Genomic DNA, 19,774 nt, shown 5'->3' with positions numbered 1-19,774 from the left:
AGGAGGCGCTGCTCTCGCTGGGTTCGGTGGCGTGGAGGAGGCGCTGCTCTCGCTGGGTTCGGTGGCGTGGAGGAGGCGCTGCTCTCGCTGGGTTCTCTGTGGTGGTGCAGGGAGGCCCTCTGAACCTAAAATGTGACCTTTTCTCACTCTCGGTCAATTCGCTCATCAATTAATTTTGGTTCCAGTCTTGAACCCTGAGACTGGGCATTTGTCCCTGTGCTTTGTTTTTCACTCGAGGCTGGCACTCTACCACTTGAACCACAACTCCACTCTGGTTCACTGAGTAGTTTATTGGAGATAAGAGTCTCACAGCCTTTCCTGCCCAGGCTGGCTTTGAACCACAATCCTCAGATCTCAGCTTCCTGAGTAGCTAGGATGACAGTCGTGAGCCACCGGCACCTGCCTAGTTTTTAAAACAAAGTTTTTAATTAACTTTAATTCTTTGTTTTAAACATCTGACTGTTGGGTTGGCAGAAGCAACAGCCAGCTGCTAGCTGCTTGACTGCGAGCTCGCGCGCCCCTCCTCTGTGCCCACTGCTGGCCACTCTGTCTGTGATCCTCAGGGGCGCAGACGGCTGACTGTGGCAGGGTAGAGAAAGGCCCAGGCAGGGGCCTCTGGGGTCCCAGCAGCCCCAGCCCAGCCAGACCCTGACAGCCTCTGCCTCTGTCTCTGGAGGCCCGTGAGAGCCGTGGCGGCCTCCTGACAGGCCAGGGAGCTGTCAATCAAGCGGCTGCGTCCGCAGCGCTCCCTCCCAGCCCAGCTGTCACCTGACAGCTGGTGTCCTGTGGGCCACTCTGGAAGACTTGGCTCCCGCCCAGGCCACTCCTGCAGCTGCAGCTGCCTTGGAAATGGCCCGAGTGCTCTTGAGCTCGCTGCTTACACAATGGCTGCTCTGGAAGGGAGGGGCACTTCCGCCACAGTTTCAGACAACCTGGGCGCTCAGGTGCCTCTCTACACGCTCTGCCCAGTCCACAGGGAAACCTCCAAGCAGTAGGCTGCAAGTGTGGCCTGGCTTTTTCCCATCACTGTCATCGTGTCCATCCAGCAGGCCCGGGCCCCTGTGTGCCCAGGCTGCAGCAGAAGTTCTAAGACCACCTCTCCCCATGGTGTTAGCCTCTGATGGAGCAGCCCGTGCTGATGGCACTAGGGCGTGTGGGCCGGGGTGCTGCCAGCAGCCAGAGGGGGAGCGTCGAGGCGGGCTCAGGAGGGCCTCGGAGCTGCTTCTCTGGCAGCTGGGGAGAGCGGCCAGGGAGCTGCTGAGCTCTGAGCACTTGGAGCTCAGAGCTGCCACCTGGAGGAGCCTCCCTTACCTGCCCTCAGGTTCTACCCAAACTGAGCTCAGGAGCTCACTGGCGGGTGACTGAGTTTGGTGGACAGCCCTGGCTTTCTACAGAGATAGATCGATGTATCTCAACTAATCTATTTGTCTGCTTTTACATGTACAGTTGAGGTTTAAGGCCCCATTGAGAGATACAAGGCCTAGGTAAATTACACCTCAAGTGTGTGTGCGTGTGTGTATATACACACACCCATAGGGAAACCATCACCCTGGTCTAGCTAATAAACGTTCCTGTCTGTCACCTCCCAACTCTCCCGCTTGCCTCCCTGACAAACAGCTTCTGGTGTTCTCTCTTCCTTAGCTTGCGTTCTCTAAGGCTTTCTGCAGATGCACTCATGCGCTGTCTGCGCCCTGTGTGTTCTAGATCCAGAATTCACTTGCCAACTTTGCTTGGTGATACTGTTGAGGGAGGGATTACACATCTGTGGACTCAGCCAAGCACCGGTTAAACAACAGCAACAACAAATGAAGCTTGAAGAGAACAGTAGCCCACATGTGTAGGCATTATTGAATTTCCTGTGGCATAGGAGCTCCTACACAGTATGTGGCTTTTGTGAGGACTTTGAGTCGTTTTTTTGGTGGTTTAAGAGCACAGGAGAGGGCAGTGTAGGTTGTATTCCACCTGGGGACTGAGCATTCAGAAACCCTGCCAGCTGCGAGCTGGTGGGAACCGTGGGGACTGCATTCTGTCGCGGGCCTGGCATGCTGTTTTTATCCACTCAGCCGTTGGTGACAGGGAGGTTGTTGTCCAGCACAGGGCCATTACGGGCCGTGCTGCTTTGCAATTTGTGCAGAGCTGTGTGTTTGTTTCTGTCTAGCGGGGAAATGGCCAGCTGAGGCAGGAGATGTGTGCTGCTGGACTTTTTTATGGAATCCCCCAACGCTATGGTCCCTCCCCCTTCTCTCACATTGGGTACTTTCCCCCCGTGTGGCAGCATCCCCCTTTGCCATCATCCTTGCTTTCCATGAGATGGTTGATGCCAGCATCCTGTCCCGTGCAATCTGTGCATCGTATCTGGTGGTGCATCTCTTTAGCTTGTGTGACAGTCTCTCCCATTGCACGGCCTGTTTTGTTTGTACTAAGGCTCGAGGCTTCCTTGGCGTGTCAAACACGCCAAACACATGTGACCCATGGGTTTGCTACTACTGCTGCAATGACAAGTTACCGCAAATGGAGTGGCTGCATACAATATAAATCTACTACTTTGTAGCTCTGGAAGCTGGAAGTCCAAAATCAAGATGCTGGTGGAGCAGCGCTCCTTTCAGAGGCCAGGGGGAGAGTTCTTTTTCTTGCTTTTCCAGAGACACCTTCCCTTCCCTTCACCTTCAGAGAGCTCCACTCAGCCTCGGGTCTGCCTGAGCATATCTTCTTCATCCCTCCCCTCCCCTCCTTTTACAAGGGGCCTGGGTCATAAAGCCCTAGGTAAACCAGGACTGTCTCTCCACCTTGAGATTCTTAATGCACTGGAATTTGGCCGTATATGGTTCCCAGGTTCTGGAGCTATTATTTAGCTACCACATATGATCTCCACCTGCTTTTCTCTGTTTGTTTTTCTTCCTATTCCCTTTAGAGCCCTTTAAAGAGCAGAAGGTTCTGGTTGTGATGTAATCTACTTATCAATCTATTGCTTCTGGAAATTGGAAATCGTTGCTCACCTCATGTTGCCCTCTAGAATTGTCTTCTACATGATCACATTTAGCTCCATGATCCATTTCAAGGTAACTTCTATACTTGATGAGAGATAGGAACAAACTTTTTTACTCCACATCCAACTGTTTCCAACACCACTTGTTGGAAAACTTATTCTTCTCTAAATTTCCTTTGAGCCTTTGTCAAATAGCAATCTATCTGTGTGGGTCTCCTTTTGAATCTATTGAGATGGGCTGATTTATCTCAACTGATCTATTTGTCTGCTTTCAGAAGATCAGTGTCATGTTATTGCATTAATGTTGCATGTTAATCTCCCAACTTTATTCTTTGGTGGGTTTGTTTTTGGCGATTCTAATTCTGGCTATTCTACTCTGTGCTTTTAGATAAGAATTTCCCATGATCAACCACAATTTCTTAAAAAACCCACAACCTGCTGTGATTTTGATTTGGACTGTGCTGTATCTGTAGATCTATTTATTTGAGGGAGAGTTGGCATTCTGATACTATTGAATCTTTTGAGCCATAAACTAGGTATGTCTCATTATTTAGTCACATCTTTAATTTTATCCTCAAAAATATTTTGTCACTTGCTGTACATATGTGTTGTACATTATTAGGTAGATTTATTCACAGAAAATTTTCTATTTTAATGCTCTTATAAGTGGTAGCGTATGTTCATTTAAGGCGTTCATTGCCTGCATTTGGAAAAACAATTGAATTTTCTGTGTTGAGCTTGGATCTTGCCATCTAGCTAAATTTACTTTTTATTAATTAATTTACTGTTTGTTTATGTGGTACCAAGGAATCGAACCCAGGGCCTCATGCATGCTAGGCAATCGTTTGCCCACAGAGCCACATTCCTAGCCCTAAATTCACTTTTTAGTTCTAGTCACTGGCACAGATTCAGTCAGGTTTTCTGTCATCATGACACATATTTCTTTTTGAACTCAGTTTGCTGTTCCCTTCCCTGTGTGACTGACTTTTCCCGGCATTTACGCTGGAGGAATGGCAGCACACCTTTGCCCTGGACGGGTCTTACTGCTGTTGGTCTCGATGGCACCAAAGGGGATGTGGGCTAGGGACTTGCTTGTTGAACACGTCTCCTTCTGTGGTGACAGAGCCTGGGTGTCCCCAGCATCCTGCAGCCTTGCTGTTTGCAATCTTGTCAGACTCCTGTGTGAACAGGACTCAGAATTTGATTCTACTCAGTAGATGACAGATGATGCCAGGTGTGTATATGTGTGTGTGTGTCATGCGCATGTAACCACGTCACATAAGCAGGTAGCTCCTGCCTTGCGGGTTTTGCAGGTCCCTCACCTTCCTCTTGGATTTGAGGCAGGGCTCAGCCTTGTGAGGGGAGCCATGGAGCAGGCCCTGCCAGAGGCCGCCAGGACCCACAGGTATCTTCCAGCCAGCATCCAGCAAGACCCAGGGTCCCTCACCCCCCGACCACAGGGACCGGGCTCTGGGAGAGGTGGAGCAAGCTTCAATCCTGACCATTTGGCAGCTGAGCTCGAGAGGACAGTGGCCCTGGCTGCTGTCTGGATGGCTGCATTTGGTGGCCCTCAGCCGAGGATGCAGCACAGCTCTGCATGGCTTTTGACCACACAAGCCATGAGGCAGTGACAGTGAGGTCTTTTTCTTTTTTGTCAGTTGTGCGGCTTGAACTCAGGGCCTGGGCACTGTCCCTGACATCTTGTGCTCAAGGCTAGCGCTCTATCACTTTGAGCCACAGCTCCACTTCTGGTTTTTGAGTGGTTAATTGGAGATAAGAGTCTCACAGGGACTTTTCTGCCTGGGCTGGCTTCGAACTGTAGTCCTTAGATCTCAGCCTTGGATTCCAGGCATGAGCTACCAATGCCCAGCTTGCAAGGGAGTTCTTTTAAGCTGTCAAAATGTGCTGATGTGTTATGTGGCAATAGAAAACTAATGCTGTTCTCATTGCTTTTGTGAACCTGGAATGGATGATAATTGCAAATACTTGCCTGTTTCTTTAGAGACAATTCCATGGTTTCTCTTTTTTAGTGCTGTAAGATGAAGAATTGCATTGTTTTTTTTTTCAAATGCTAAACAAGCCTTTCAGGTCTAGGCTAAGTGTCACTTTCTCAAGATCTGTTCTTTTTACATAGTGTGTTTGGTTTGCTAAAATTTTGCTTAGAATTGTATCTGTGTTCATGAGGGGTATTGGTGTACAGTTAGAGTTTTTCCTTGCACAGGTTTTTGTCTCCTTTTGCTATCAGGGGAATGCTGGCCTTAGGGAATGAGCTGAGAAGTAGTTGTGACTTTTCTGATTTTCAGAGAGTGTGGGAAGAAATTGCTATGCTTTCTTCCTTAAATGTCTCATAGAGTTCCACCTGGAGACCACCTGGGCCAGAGGTTTCTTTTGGTGGACTCCATTCTGTTGATCCACATATCTACCTTTACAATAGTGTCACATGCTCTTAATAAAGCATCTTGATAATAAAGTCTTAGCCATCATTCCCTTTATATAGACAGGATTGTTCAAGCCATGGTTTGCTTGAGTGATTTGGGGAGTTCAGGAAATTGTTGTTGAATTTACTGGCACAAAAGTGCTCACAACGTCCCTGAATGCCCCTTGTAGAGCTATCTGTGGAGTAAGTAGAAATATCATCTGTCTATTCCTAGGAGTACTATTTTGTGTTCTCTGTCTCTTTCTACCTCTCTCTGTGTGTCTGTCTCTCTGTCTGCAGTCTGTCTGTCTCTTCTCATTCTTGTCAGTTTTGCTAGAAGGTTGTGCATTTTATGGACCATCTCCAAGAATCAGCCCTAGTTACATTGATTTTTCTCCACTGTCTTTCTATTTTCATTCTTCTCCTTTTCTCTTCACTTTGGATTGAGTTTGCTCTCATTTTCTAGTTGCTTAAGGTGGAAGCTAGAGGAGAGGGAAAGGGAAGCCTGCCTGCCGCACTCACCGGTGCTTAGTGCTAAAATTCCTGCGCCTCCCCCTCGGTTACTGCTTCAAAAATCACCTACAAATCCTGGCAAGGGTTTCCTTTTTCCTTGATTTAAAATCCGTTCTCGTTTTCCTCGTGCTTTCTTCTGTGCCCTGTGCATTATTACTTAGAGGGACGTTATTTAGAACTCAGACTCTAGAGATCTCTTCTGATTTGATTTCTGATCAGCCGCACTGTGGTTGGAGAGCATCACCGTGCCACGTGAATCTGCTGAAAGCTGTTGTTTTCGTGGCTGGTGAAGGACTTGTAGCAGACAGCTTTTGGAGCCACGGTTTGCCCCTGCGGTGGGCAGCACGCACAGGCATGGCACCCTGCAGCTTCCCAGAGCTTTGCTGCGGACCTTGGGCCTGGCTTCCATCTCTCCACTCCTGGCCTCTGACCACGCGCCACGTGGTAGAAGCACATCAGAAACACCTTGGCCACCCACGTGAAGGGACATGTCACTCTATTGCTTTGGTTCTGTGGTGTTTTATTAAAGGTGGTGCACGTGTGTGTGTGTATGTGTGTGTGTGTGCTGTGTTGATCCTGGGGCTCGAATTAAGGGCCTCATGCTTGGGCTCTGCTCTTGTCTGGTTCTCTACCACCTGACCTCCTCCCCGAGGCCTTTGTGGATTGGTTATTTGGAGGAGTGGATCTTGCTCTGGGCCCGGGCCTGCACTGCAGGCTTCTTCTTCGTGCCTCCCTACATCGCTGGGCTGAAAGGCATGCTCCACTGCACCCAGCAGTGAGAGATGCAATCTTGTGAACTTTGCTTCCGGGCTGGCTTCAACCCTTATCTCCCACCTCTGCTTCCCAGTCAGCTAGGATTAGAGGCCTGAGCCATGGTGCCTAGATAATTCCATTTCTCTCTCCACTCTGCGAGGTGGGTAGAACCCCCCCCCCGGGCATCTCACCCCATGGCGTCCACTCTGCGTCCACCACCCTCTCCACAAAGTTAGAATTCTGAAGTTACAATTCATGTTGTGCAGAGAAATCGTGTAAACGCCTCTTAAGAAAACCGCTAACTCCTCAAGCGCGGAGTTGTGAGCGAGCGTGAAAGGCAAAAATAAGCAGTTAAATACAGAAACATTTTCAGTCTGTCAAGCTAGAATTTTTTTTGAAGTGTTGTTTTTGAAATTTGCTTAACCGCAAGGGCAATGAAAATAATCTTCATAAACATACAACGTAAGCGCTGCTGTAATTCGTGTATAAATGCTGTGTGTGGGGGGGGGGTTGATAAGTGTTACTGAGTGTATTTGTCTTAAGCAAGTGCATTTGCGCCCTGTGTGACATGTTCTTGCATGAAGGTGGCACCTGGTATTGTGGAGGTCACGCATGACAGTGGGAAGGCCTCTCAGGTGCCAGGGGTCGGGCCGCTGCCGGACTGAGCTGTGCCACGCTGGTGGGCAGCTAGGGCCCCGCAAGGGAGCTCCCCCTGGCTCCTCCAGGCCACTGTAGTCCCCATGAGCTGCATCTGCCCGGAAGCCCACTGCTGGGCCGTTCCCTCCTTCCTGCTCTCCTGAGCGTCCATGCTCTGCCCCCAGATCCTACTGCCTATGTCTCCTCATCGACTGGCTTATTGACGTGAGGTCTGGCTCATTTTCTTTTTTGCCCAGGCTGGCATTGAACTGTGATCCTCTTGATTTCACAGGTAACTAGAATTCCAGGCTGACAATGGCGGTGCCGGGGGGAGGTTTCTTCCTGACACCGCTGCCACTGAGTGAAAGACGTTTGTTCGGATAGAGCAACAGAGATGAGGCTGAGTGCTCACTCTGAGCTCCGGCTCTCCTCCCAAGGACACGAGAAGGTCACGTTTCTAACTCTGGGAGGTGGTACCTGCGATGGAGATTTGGCCAGCGGAATGCTCACGGAGGTCGTAGAACACCTTCTAGGGCGGATCCCCTACATCTCCAGTGCCACATCCCCATGGAGACCCCCAAGGCCCTCTGCCAAGCTGCACCCCGAGCAGGGGCGGCCACACTGGGGCCCCGGTCTGCTCGCTACGGCGGCCGCCTTCAGCTCTCACACCGGCTTGCAGAACTGGGTACTGGGAGTGCAGTGGACTCGCGAGCACTGCCCGGCCGCACAGCCGACGGAGGCTCCGGCTCCGTGGGAGCCGATGGGAGGGCGAAGGCTGTGCGGCCGCCACCAGCTCCCCACGGAGCTCCGCTGCTGGCCCAGGAAAGAGCTCGGAACATGGCATCTTAATAGTGCCTATTTAGTTTTCTTGGCTCGTGGCTAGGTGTTTCGAGAAAAAGAGGAGCTTAGCAGTTTGCAAGCAGGGATGAAACGAGTGGAAGACTCCAGGAATTTGAGATCTTGCAGAGATGGAAAATGTCAGAACATTTGCAGATTCCCAAACAGTAAGAGATAGGGATTTGTAAAAGTCTGTGAACAACAAAGACCAGCGTGACCAGAGTGACTCAGCCTGCTAGTAAAGGTGCTTCCTGCCTGAGCCCAGACACTTTGAAAAAGACGCGTGAGTTCACAGACGCAGGGGCACAGGTTAGTGAAGGACCATGTCTCAGGAAGAGCCGGAGGGCCTGAGAGGGATCCCATTCCCCGGAGCCCGGAGCCCAAAGTCTGGGTTCTGCATACCGTCCTCACCCTGAACTAGACACGAGCAGGTTTGAGTTGTATCTGGCCTTTGTTATAAAATGGCCAAGTGAGTTGAGACACCAGGCCTGGCACGGTCCACAGGGCAGGGAAGAGAGGCCAGATCGAGCTCCCTCCTTTTTTCCCTCTCTCCCTTTCTCCCTCTGGGGCCTCAAACTCTGCAGGCTTTGTGCCAATCTACCGCCTACCATGTTCTTTAGCAACACGAAGATACTCGTGTTGTCTTTGTCACCGTGACTAGTCAGCCTGAGGCATATGGGTGGGGGTGGCGATCTGAGCAGCTCGCTGGAGGCTGGTGGGCGGCTGGACACCCACTGCCTACCACACCATGTGCTGCCGTCCCAGCGAGAAACCCACCAGAGCCAGGGACGGCCTGAAATACCCATCTGCCCAAGGTGGCAAGCAGGGCGCGGATCCCCACAGTCCCCAGCAGGAGAGGGGTGAAGGGTCTCAGAGCCAATCTTCTGAAGCATTAAGGATGACCAGGACTGTGAAGACTGGCCAGAGTGACCCCCACGCCGAGAGTGAGCAGGGGCTGGGAGGCTGAGGAGGTCGACCGACAAGTTTTGGGCCAAAGCCGTGGACTCTGGTGTGCAGTGGCTGTGGACGCGGTGTCCAGAGATGGCGGACGACCCGCCAGTGTGTAGGAGCAGGTGTGTAGGAGAGGTGAGCCAGCATTTGGGGACATGACCCACTCTGAGAAAGCAAAAGTGGGGTCTGACCGCTGCTGCTGGGCGGGCTCCCTGCTAAAGAGACAACCAAGTCTCCATTCTCCTGGAAGAAGCTAGAAGGACCTGGCCTTGCAGTGAATCACCTTCAGATCCTCTGCGCACGATCCCAGAGCATACAAAAGACGGAATCAAAACACACACAACCCTGAAGGGAAAGAGAATCAGTGCCCCCGGCACCAGCACCACCCAGGGCGAGGAGCAGCCGTGACGGCCAGCTGGCAAGGTAGATCTTCCAGCCGTCCTTCCAGTCGTAAGGGCAAACGTCAGCGGATAGGACATTCTCGTCAAAGACCTCTGAAGTAGAAACCAGAAACAAAGATAAGCTGCCGGATGGAGCATTTCCATAGGAATAAAAACTTCCTCACAGCAGAAAATAAGAAGCTACGCACCCTTCAGCAGGGCAGCGGCAGGCGGGAGCCAGTGTGAATCTGTAAACACCGGGATTGGCACAGTAGAGTGTTTGCCCACCGTGCCCGATACTGGGCACCGAGAACATAGAAAATAAGTGAAGAGCAATGTGCTAAAAGGAAAATGTGCAGAATTCTACAACATATTAAAAACTAGGCAAGATAGACATTTTCAGATAATAAAAAGCAGGGAAAATTTACCATCCAAAGGCCAGCATGTATGACAGAGAGGTTTGGCAGACAGCCAAATGCAGGAAGAGAAAATGCAGGAAGGAACAATGAGCCATACAAAGGTTAAAAACGGGGATGAAGGTGAATAGGGACCGCACGGAGCAGTGTCATAGGGGTTAAAGGAAACATGTCGTCAGCCTCCGTGACAGCCAGAATGGAAAGATTGTCTCCATGTCCCTTTATCTGCTCTCTCTCCTGGCTGCGGTTCTGGGGCAGTGTTTGGCTAAGATCAGGGCTGGACACGCAGCAGCCCTTTCCTGCCACGGAGGGCAACGGCTGGGTAGGAGATCGGCTTGATCTGGGCACGTCCAACTGTGGACTGATTGGTTGTGGCCATTCATGTGGCTTCCAACAGTGGCTGACACTTTACCCTGATACCAGCTGCTTCTTCTCGGGGCCCTGGGGAGCACGCAGCAGCACCTCATTTGAGTTGTAATTTGCATTTGTCTGAGAGGTAAGCAGGTAGAGAAAATTTTCATAGATATACTCGCCCTATTAAAAGATAAGTGTATTGGAATACATTGTATGTAGAAACTCATTGGAGCTTTAACTAAGTATATTATGGGTATCTGTTCAAATCACACAGTGGAATACTAGTCAGCTGTAAAGGGGAATGAAGTCAGTCATTTGCAGGGAACTGCATGGGCCTAGAAACCACCACCACAGTAGGTGAAGTGAGCCGGGCTTGGGAGGACAGAGGGCCCATTTTCTCCCATGTGTGTATGTATGTGTATATGAATCGTATGTGTGATCAATCTACTGAAACATGGTGTATGCATGTATGAATCGCCATGAAACTCCTTCGAGCAATTAACAGGAACTTTTCACAGAACTGGATAGTAGGTCGTTGTAACATTTCTTGTGTGGGTTGTAGACGTCAACGGGAAGAGGCAGGCAAAGGGGCCGAAGAGAGAAGGCAAATGTCCACCAAAAGCTTTTATTCATGTGTAAAATAGAACCAGGTGGCAGGATGGGATCTCCAGGCAGTGCAGGCGTGGCGGAGCCCGGGGAAGCCGGGTGAGGAGGGGGCCCCAGGCAGAGGGGTGGAGGGGGAAGCCGGGGGAGGATGGGGCCCAGGCAGAGGGGTGGAGGGGGAAGCCGGGTGAGGAGGGGGCCCCAGGCAGAGGGGTGGAGGGGGAATCCAGGTGAGAATGGGGGCCCCAGGCAGGGGGGTGGAGGGGGTGGGGGCGAAGGGCAGTAGCAGCAGGCAGCCAGGTCCCTTTCTTATCCAGAGACACAGACCAAGGGCTTGGGATGCAGAAGTGGATTTCTGGTGGATGTCCCCGTTGGGTGCGGAGAGCTAAGTGAGCCGCACCTTCATCTCTGACACCTTGTAGCTGTAATAGTATCCTTTCCCTGAGTTCCAGTTGATGCCGTTTGCAAAGCTGGAATGGGAACCCTGAAGGTACAGGCCGTTCAGGTTTGACACGTGGCACCCAGCGTACCACCAGGCCCCTTGGTACACCACCGCACAGTTAGAAGTGCTCATGTCGTTGTCCTGGTCTTTGGTGGTGAAGGGCTGGTTGTTGTGAGATGTCAAGGAATCACCTGTGAGGAGAAAAAGTGGGTGTGGTCCATGCCAGAGGCGGCCTGCCATCCCAGGCCCCACCTGGCCCTGCCTTCTGCTCTGAGAACTCATCCTCGCTCTGAGAACTCCTCCTGCCCAGAGGGCTGGGTGGATGAACCAGCCGCCCAAGCCTCCCAGCAGGTGGGCCTCCAGGTCCTGGTCCCGGAATCCTGCAGCCATTGCCTCCTGCCCCAGGCATCTGCTGCTTCCTGAGAGCTCCTAGCACCTTTGGGACCTGCCATCTCCTTCCCACTGCTGTACCTCCCTGGGTCTTCTGTATGCCAGGGATGGATTTCCTGCACACAAGCAGCACTCCCCCTCCCAAGCCTCAGCCTGCCCTGCCTGCAGATTGGGGGTGCACACTTTGCCCTGAAGTCCCCAACGGGGACACAAGCTCCAGGGCAGACACCCTGAAAAAGCAGGTTTGGGTTCAGTGTGGATAACTAGGCTCAGGCCCTGCTGTTGTCCGAGGCGTTGGTGAGCAGGTGTGTCTGGGAGCTCCTCCAGCAGGGCCCCTCCCAGACCACATGGCCAGAGTCCTTCTGGGAAAGAGAGCCTCTGTGATTGGATATAAGGTGTCCCTCCAGAGGCTCCGGGGTTGAAGGCAGAGCCCCACAGTGCTCAGAGGTGGGGAGGTGACAGTATCACCTCATGGGGCATCCATTCACGTGTGGCTTCACAAGGCACATCAGCTACTGGGAGGGGGCGGGACTGCGGGAGGCGGGGCCTGGCTGGAGGAAGCCTGCTTCCCTCTGCTTCCTGTCTGCAGGAGGTGAGCAGCTTAGATGTGCCTCAAGCACCCCCATCCCGTCCCTCCCGCACAGCAGAGACCCCCAACCCGAAGCCCCCGCCCCCAGCGCCTCAGAAGCCCCGCCCCTGCCGGGTCCTCGCATACTCACCGGCACTGCCCCCCTTGAAGTCCCCCAGGACCAGCTTGTACTTGTCTGCCTCCCCCAGCATCTGGAAGGAGCTGTAGGTGGCATAGACTCTCTTGCCCTCAAAGTCCACAAGGTCCACGCGGAGCTCGCTGGTTCCTGCCAGGGACGTTTTAAGGCTCAACCTCTGAGGCTTGAGAAGTGGGGTTGGGGGCGCTGTGGGTACGGATGTCACCCGGGCATGCTTGAAAATCCCTGTGGGTTTTCTGGGCTGTTCTGCTGTGCTACAGGCTGGGCCCGACCCAGCCTGGCAGACCCTCAGAAATGTGGGTTCTGCTAAGGGCTGAGTGGCACCACAGCAGTGGAGTGAGAAGTGTGTGTGTATGTGAGTGTGCTTGAGCCTGTGTGTGCAAGTGTGCATGTATGTGCACATGTGCCTGTATGTGTGTGAGTGTGCATGTGTGTGCTCGTGCCTGTGTATATGTGTGTATATGTGTGTGCATGTACACAATACATGCCTGTATGTGTTGCATGCCTCTGTATGTGTATGCATGCCTGTGTGTGCTTGTGCCTATGTGTGAGTGTGCTTGTGTGTACATGCATGTGCTGTGCTCGTGCCTGTGTATAGTGTGGATGTGGATGTGTTCATGTGCATGCAGACATGCCTGTATGTGTGTGTTCTGTGTCTGTGTGTACATATGTATGTGTGTATGCTTGTGCCTGTGTATGTGTGTGCATGTGCGTGCTTGTATCTGTATGTGTACAAGCAAGCACGTGTGTATGTGTACATGTGTATGTGCATGCACACATGCCTGTGTGCATGTATGTGTGCACACATACCTATATGTGTTTGAGTGTGCACATGTGTGTGCGTGTGAGTGTGCATGTATATGTGTGCATCCCTCCTCCCAAGCTGGAGAACACCAAATGTGTTTGAGTGTGCATAGGTGTGTGTGTGCACGGGTGTGTGCATGCACCTATGTGCATGCCTCTTCCCGAGCTGGAGAACACCAAGTGGCATCTGAAGGACCAAGGGCATCCCAGCAACCACTGTGAGGCATGTCCCTGAGCCCTGCTGGACTCTGTCCCTCTTATTGTGGGTTCTGAGATGCCAGTGGCCTGAGACTGGCCAGACCCCTCTCTGCCACCCGTGTCCTCAGATCCTGACGTCCTGGAGTGGTTGTGCTCAGTGATACTCAGACTCTAACCACGCAGGACTCCTTTGCTGAACAGCCCTAGTGCAAATGGGTCATGGCCAGGGCCCTGGGCACGGCTCACCCTGGGACGTCAGAGCCTGGATGTTGTCATTTCCCAGCCAGAACTCCCCCAGCTGACTGCCGAAGCCCTGCTTGTAAGCAGCCCAGTCTCGATAGAAGTCCACAGAGCCATCCACCCTGCGCTGGAAGACCTGTAGGGGCAGGGTGGGAGGAAAGGGGGAGGACTCAGGCTGAGCCCACAGCACTGCACCCAGCCCCATACAGGAGCAGAAATGGCTAGCACAGGAGCTCCAGGACTGGGTGCTGTAGGCTCAGAGAAGGTCGGCAACAAACCTAAAGCCACTGAGGAGGCCTGGGAGGCCGGAATTTCCTCCAGGCCTCCCTACGGCCTGGATGCTCATCCACCTCTATCTCTTCAGTCCTCAGAGAAGGAAGGTCTGGGAGAGGCACTGGGGGGTGGAGGGAGGGGGCTGCAGGAAGTCTCCCAGGCCATTCTAGAACCCAGCCCCTGGAGTCCCGGGAGCCTGCCTCTGCCCAGGCCCCCCCGCCCGACACTCACAGTCCAGCCTCCACCTTCTGTGTCCATGTCACAGAGCACAGACAACGGCCGGCAGTCGGGCAGGTAGATGGTGTGCCAGCCCGTCAGGAGGTCATTGTGTGTGAGCAGTTCCTTGCAGTTCCGAGGTCCTGCAGATGGAGCAGGGCGTGAGGGGGGATGGGGCGTTTGGGGAGTAGCTGGGAAGGGAGGCAGGTAGGGGAGGGCTCTGGAGACAGAGATGACAGGGTATGGGCGGGGGAGGAGAGGGGCTGTGCTCACCTGTGGCACATGTCTCAGATGACTCGGGGTCACCTGTGTGGGGGACAGAGAGGACATGGGCCATCACTTTGAGGTAGGTCACTGCCCTGGTCTGCTTCAGCCCCAAGTGCCTCTTCTTACAGAAGAGAAAATGGGACAACCACTTGGAGATTCCGGGGCCAGCTCACCGGTCACTAGACTGTCCTTTCCTGAGAGCCTGGGGCCCGGCTGCCTGGCTCTCTCCTGTGGTGGTGGTGAGCATTGTCACCCCATGGCCAACTGCTTAGGCCACTGTGTGCCAGGCAAAGCCAAAACTGTGCCCTCAAACCCAGCATAGTCCATCGAGGCTCTTCCTAGGAAGTGTTCTCAAGGATGCTCTGTGTGTGTGTGTGTGTGTCTGTCTGTCTGTCTGTCTGTCTGTGTGGCCTGGTGACTCTGTGCCCTGATCCTGCAGTTTTTATTTGAAGACAGGGCAATGGACTCTATCTTAGTTTTGTAACTTTTGCTTTGACTAATTTTGCAATTAAAAAAAAACACCAAACCAACAAATGAGCTTCATTTAGACAAGATTTCAAATAACCCAGGTGTCCAGCTTGACACGGTACTGTCATCCTGGCTGTCATTGGAGTGGACAGTGGGCAGGTGCTGGGGTTCATCTCAGGCACTGGGGTGTCTAGGTCTGTCTGCTGAACAATAGGAGTTGTGCCTGGGGCCCCGGGGGAGGGTGGTGGGTGGCCCAGCCCCCCGAGCTCTCCCTGGATGCTGCTGCAGATGGGCCCGGGAGGCTCACCTTTCTCTCCACGAGGGCCCTTCTCTCCTGGGTCTCCTGGAAAGAACAGAGAACAAGATGCTGATTCCCAGAGCCTCTGGTGGGCCCAGAGATCCACTCTCCCCTGGGCACAGCTCTCAAGAGCCTGCATTGCCTCTGGGTGTGTGGGGGGGAGCATTGGGCTCTCCCACCCCCTGAGGTCCAGGGTAAGACCAGGCCCCCTCCATCTCTCTCTCCCACCCCCTTGTCTTTATAGGCAGCTCAGGATGTCTGCTTGGAGCCTCTTCCCACCATCATTCCCTTCCTTACCTTTAGGCCCTGGTGGTCCTTCCTTCCCAGGTGGTCCTTCCTTCCCAGGTGGTCCTTCCTTCCCAGGTGGTCCTGGGAGACCTTGTTCTCCTGTGAATTCCAAACATATCTTACAGGGCTCAACACCCGGTGCAGACTCCTGTCCTCCCATTCCAGCTCTAGAGAGCCCCAGGATTGTGGGTTGTGCTCAGCCTCTGGGGACCGTGGATGGCAGTGACAGAGCCAGCACAGCGTCACGGTCACCGGCCAGGAGCCTGGGGCAGAGGCAGGGTGTCTGCCTGGCTCCTGTTTGCTCTTGGGTGCAGCTTAGATTCCAGTCTTCATGAACACAAGCATGGGGCTACGCTGGCTTCCCTAGGGCTGGACTGTCCAGTTAGAGCAGGCCCTGTCCTGAGAGAATCTCTTCTCACGGCAGGGTCCCTGTGCCGGGAGGAAGCGGCGTGTGCCAAGGCCCTGGACCCAGTAGGAAAGAGTAAGGGGGCCACATAGCCCTTTGTGTGGAAGGCCATGCTAGAAGCTGGGAGACTCTCAGTCCAGTGTCTACCAGGGACCCCAGCACGAATGCAGGGACCCCCACACCATCAGCTTCGGGGTCCCTCCCAGAATGGGCGTTTTGTCTTCCCCTGAAGATAGAGTTGAGTCAGGGGAGGCAGCCACCACCTCGGGGAAGCTAGCAGGGACGCTTGCTGCCTCCCGACCCTCCCCACGCAGCACGGGGGGACACAGGTTCCTGCTCCAAGGCAGCTCGGCCTTGTGGAACCGTGGCTCGGGGTGAGTGAGACTGTGGGAAGATGGGAGCACCCGAGGTCCAGCACCACATCCCAGGGGACAGAACCTGACCCCTCCCCACGAGGTCTGTCCTGATGAGGAGGTGCCACAGACCTCTGACACCACTTGGGCCTCTAGGCTGCATGCCTCCTAGAACCCGTGAGTCACGGGGGACCCCAGCTTTGTCCTGTCCCTACCCGGTGGACTAAGTCACCTCCAAGTGTGTGAGGCTCACTGGGCAGCTTTGCTGCAGAAGCGCAGGCACATCTGCCCACCCAGGCTCGGGGGACTCAGACCACCGCCACCCGTGCCTGCCAGGACCACCATCACTGCCATCTTGGAGCGAAGGGTGCGGCAGGCGGGAGCAGCACAAGGCCACTTGAGGGCTCGGGCCTTGGTGGCTGCGCCCTGAGTCCGACAGCTGCGAGGCCATTGTGCTGTGGCTGGGGGCAGGGCTGGCTGGGGGCAGGGCTGGCTGGGGGGAGGGCTGGCTGGGGGCAGGGCTGGCTGGGGGAGGGCTGGCTGGGGGCAGGGCTGGCTGGGGGAGGGCTGGCTGGGGGCAGGGCTGGCTGGGGGCAGGGCTGGCTGGGGGCAGGGCTGGCTGGGGGCAGGGCTGGCTGGGGGCAGGGCTGGCTGGGGCAGAGCTGGCTGGGTGTGAGCTCACTGTGGTGCTGGCTGCCGTGAGCCTCTGTTTTGTCCCCTGAGATAGGTGGAGAAGAAATGAGACACCATGACTTTCTGGTGAGAATAAGGAGAGACACTGAAGTCAGGAGCCGGGCAGGGCTGCTGTGGGCTCGGGGCCAGGTGGCTCATCTACGAAGCTGTCCAGAGAGCTGCCCCTCAGTCCTTATTTCAGAAGGGCACTGAGCCTGCAGGGTCAGCCTCCCTCGCTGCCCCTAGCAGGGGTCAGACCAGGGCCGCCATCCTAAGACGCAAGGTGGAGGCATTGCCTAGCCAGCCCCCCTCCCCCACCCCGAGGACCAGAGCAGCATCCCCATCCTCCTTGCTTACCCCCCCTGCCCTGCACGCACCTCTCTCTCCCCTGGCTCCCGCCTCTCCTTTGGGTCCTGGGGGCCCTGGCAGCCCAGGACAGCCTCTCAGAATGGTGAGCTGGTTGGAGCTCTCCAAACCCACCACCTTCGTCTCTGCAAGGAAGCACAAGTGTCCAGTTCGTGAGTGCTGCCCTCCTTGGACAGCATTGGAGGCCCAGAAGAGCCAGGCAGGTTGCCGGTACCAAGAGCAACTGCCACCTCCATGCCATCAGACTTGGGCACATGGCGGTCACCAGGGGTAGTGGCTCCTGCTGGGGCGTTGGCCCAGATGCAGGGGACTGTCCTTCCTTGCCCCTGAGCAGTTGGTCAGGAAGGCGATGATACAGGGCAGAGCCTTTGCCTTCAAGGCTAACCTTGCTCAGTAGAGAACCACAGCCCTGGGTGCAGTGTGTCCCCAGGTAGATGGCTTGAGCCCTCTGATTCTGTCTCCCCCTTTGCCAATGGGGATAATAGAGACAAAGCAAGGATTGCTCTACAATTCTTAGCACTTTGAAAGAGCTTTGTAAACAGAGGGCAGTTTCAATAAATAACATCCAGACCCCAGTAGCTCATGTCTGTCATCCCAGCTACTCAGATGGCTGAGATCTAAGGATCACAGTTCAAAGTCGGCCCGACAGGAAAGTCTGTGGAACTCTTTTATTCAATTAACCAGCAAAAAAAAAGCAGAAGTGGAGCTGGGGCTCAAGTGGTAGATTGCCAGCCTTGAGCGAAAAATCTCAGGGAAGTGTCCAGGCCTTGAGTTCAAACCCTAGGACCACCAAAAAAGGTACTAATAACAGTCAATATTGCTTTAAAAATAGTGAGGGAATGGGATCGATGGAGCGTTTTCCCCCGCAAACCTTGGGGAGTGACTGTGGGAAGTATGAGCCGAGACACAGGGCAGGCCACTGCCTGCACGGGGCCATATGGAGCTGGTTGTTTCTTTTAAAAGTACCATTATTTTTGGTGATTAGGAAAAGCATATGCCGTCTGGGCAGACACTCGGAAGGCACAGCGCTGGACCCTGTGCTCTGGAGACGGGCTCAGCCTGGACGGTGCGCTGGCTCCTTGCTCCTCCAGCTCCTGCCCTGGAGCGGGCCATGGCCGAGGGCTGCGTCCTCCCCGCTGACGCGCTGCCCTTGGCGTGTCTGCTTGGTCCTTAGGGCAGGTCTCGGTGTGGGCAGAGCCCCAGGCGCAAGGCCCGGTGAGGGAGACTCCACCCGCGTCCACAGAACTATACGCTTGCCAAAGTCCCAGCAGAGTGGCTACAGCCGCTGAGATCGCTAGAGCCTTTCCCCCACAAGAAGACAGACAGAAATCTCAGTGGCAGAGAGGGGACCCGCTTGTGAGGTTCCATGACAAAGGCCGCCCCCGCCAGCCCCCGCTTGCTTCCCCTGACAGTGGGCGGGCCTCCGGGCCTCCTGCACCTCCCTCTCCTCTGAGGCTGGAGCCCAGCTGCAGGGTGCATTAGAAGCCGCGTTAGCCTAGCGCTCACCAGTCACTCAGCGGGTGGTTACCCCTCTGGGGGGAGGGGAGGAGACTCTGTCTCACCTGGGCAGGTATCATTAGCCTGGACAGTCAGATCTTTGATGGACAAGGCCCAAAAGAGCAGGACAAGCAGTGTCGGGGCCATGGCGATTCTGCTCAGCTCTGCCTCTTGTCTGGCTTGGTAGAGCTTAGCTCTTATAGATCAAGGGCAGCCGGCCCCGGCCTGACCTACAGTTTCTCAATCCCAAGGGATCACCCATTTCCTACTTTCTGGTTACACAACAGTGTAACCAGAGCCATCGCAGGGGACATCCGTCCGTCCCCCAGAGAGGCCTTCTTCCTGCAGGAGCTCCTTGGGCGCAGCCCAAATGGCTCCCCAAACTCCTCTGCTGCTACCCTCCCTCCCCCATGCCCCCACTCCCCTCACCACAGCCTTGACTGGGGTGAGGACAACTTTGCCGAGAGAATTTCCAGCTTTGTCTCATCCCCAGACAGTCTGGGTAAAGCAATCCGGCTTTTGTAGTAGAAGGAGAGGATGGGTTTTGAGGACCTACTTGGTCCAGAGTGCCACTTAGTGCTATAACCCTCCATGGCCCAGTAGGAGGAGAAACGTATCTGGAATTTACAGATGGAGAATCAAAGTCCCTCATCCAGCCGAACCCGGACTGTGCACGCAGTCTGTCTGGAGTCCTGTGAGGTGGAGGAGGCCGAATTCTACATCTTGAGTTGTGTGTCCCTCGGTGCCTGAACAGGCTCGGGGTTCTTGGGATTTGTAGACACAGCTCCTGGGAGTCCTGGCATGGCAGGAGAGGTGGCGAGGGGGCAGCTGGGCTCTGCTTGGCTGATCTTCTAAGCCAGTGTGTGCAGAGCGGCCCCTGGAGGAGAGGAGCAGGATGGCCAGGTGAAAGGCTGCGCGTGGATACAGGAGGCGGCCGGGGAGTGCAGGACTGAGTCCAACCAGTGTGGTGGCTCGGGGCCTCACACAGGTCAGGGTGCCTGGCTTCGGGCTCTGGGAAGAGAGCAC

The 19,774-nt window shown here is 54.5% G+C and overlaps 1 protein-coding gene across 2 annotated transcripts; it reads right to left on the bottom strand.

The window, feature by feature from the left end:
* Positions 1 to 11,090: 11,090 nt before the first annotated feature.
* On the bottom strand, positions 11,091 to 18,901 carry LOC105995625 (ficolin-1-like). 2 transcript variants are annotated; one of them, XM_013029405.1, is made up of 9 exons: positions 18,814 to 18,901; positions 17,263 to 17,376; positions 15,464 to 15,553; positions 15,176 to 15,211; positions 14,407 to 14,439; positions 14,149 to 14,276; positions 13,651 to 13,780; positions 12,397 to 12,531; positions 11,091 to 11,478 (listed from the first exon to the last, which is right to left on the bottom strand). In XM_013029405.1, the coding sequence occupies exons 1-9, from the start codon at positions 18,893 to 18,895 to the stop codon at positions 11,231 to 11,233; spliced, it is 996 nt and encodes a 331-aa protein (XP_012884859.1). In that variant the 5' UTR covers positions 18,896 to 18,901; the 3' UTR covers positions 11,091 to 11,230. The 2 variants fall into 2 exon arrangements, with proteins under 2 accessions (XP_012884859.1, XP_012884860.1); XM_013029406.1 differs by having other exon boundaries at positions 15,176 to 15,208.
* Between the last annotated feature and the right edge of the window lie 873 nt (positions 18,902 to 19,774).

Source organism: Dipodomys ordii, unplaced genomic scaffold (genome assembly GCF_000151885.1).
Source record: "Dipodomys ordii isolate 6190 unplaced genomic scaffold, Dord_2.0 Scaffold118, whole genome shotgun sequence".
In the NCBI taxonomy this organism is placed as follows: domain Eukaryota; kingdom Metazoa; phylum Chordata; class Mammalia; order Rodentia; family Heteromyidae; genus Dipodomys; species Dipodomys ordii.
This window is presented reverse-complemented; position numbering and strand designations above follow the sequence as displayed.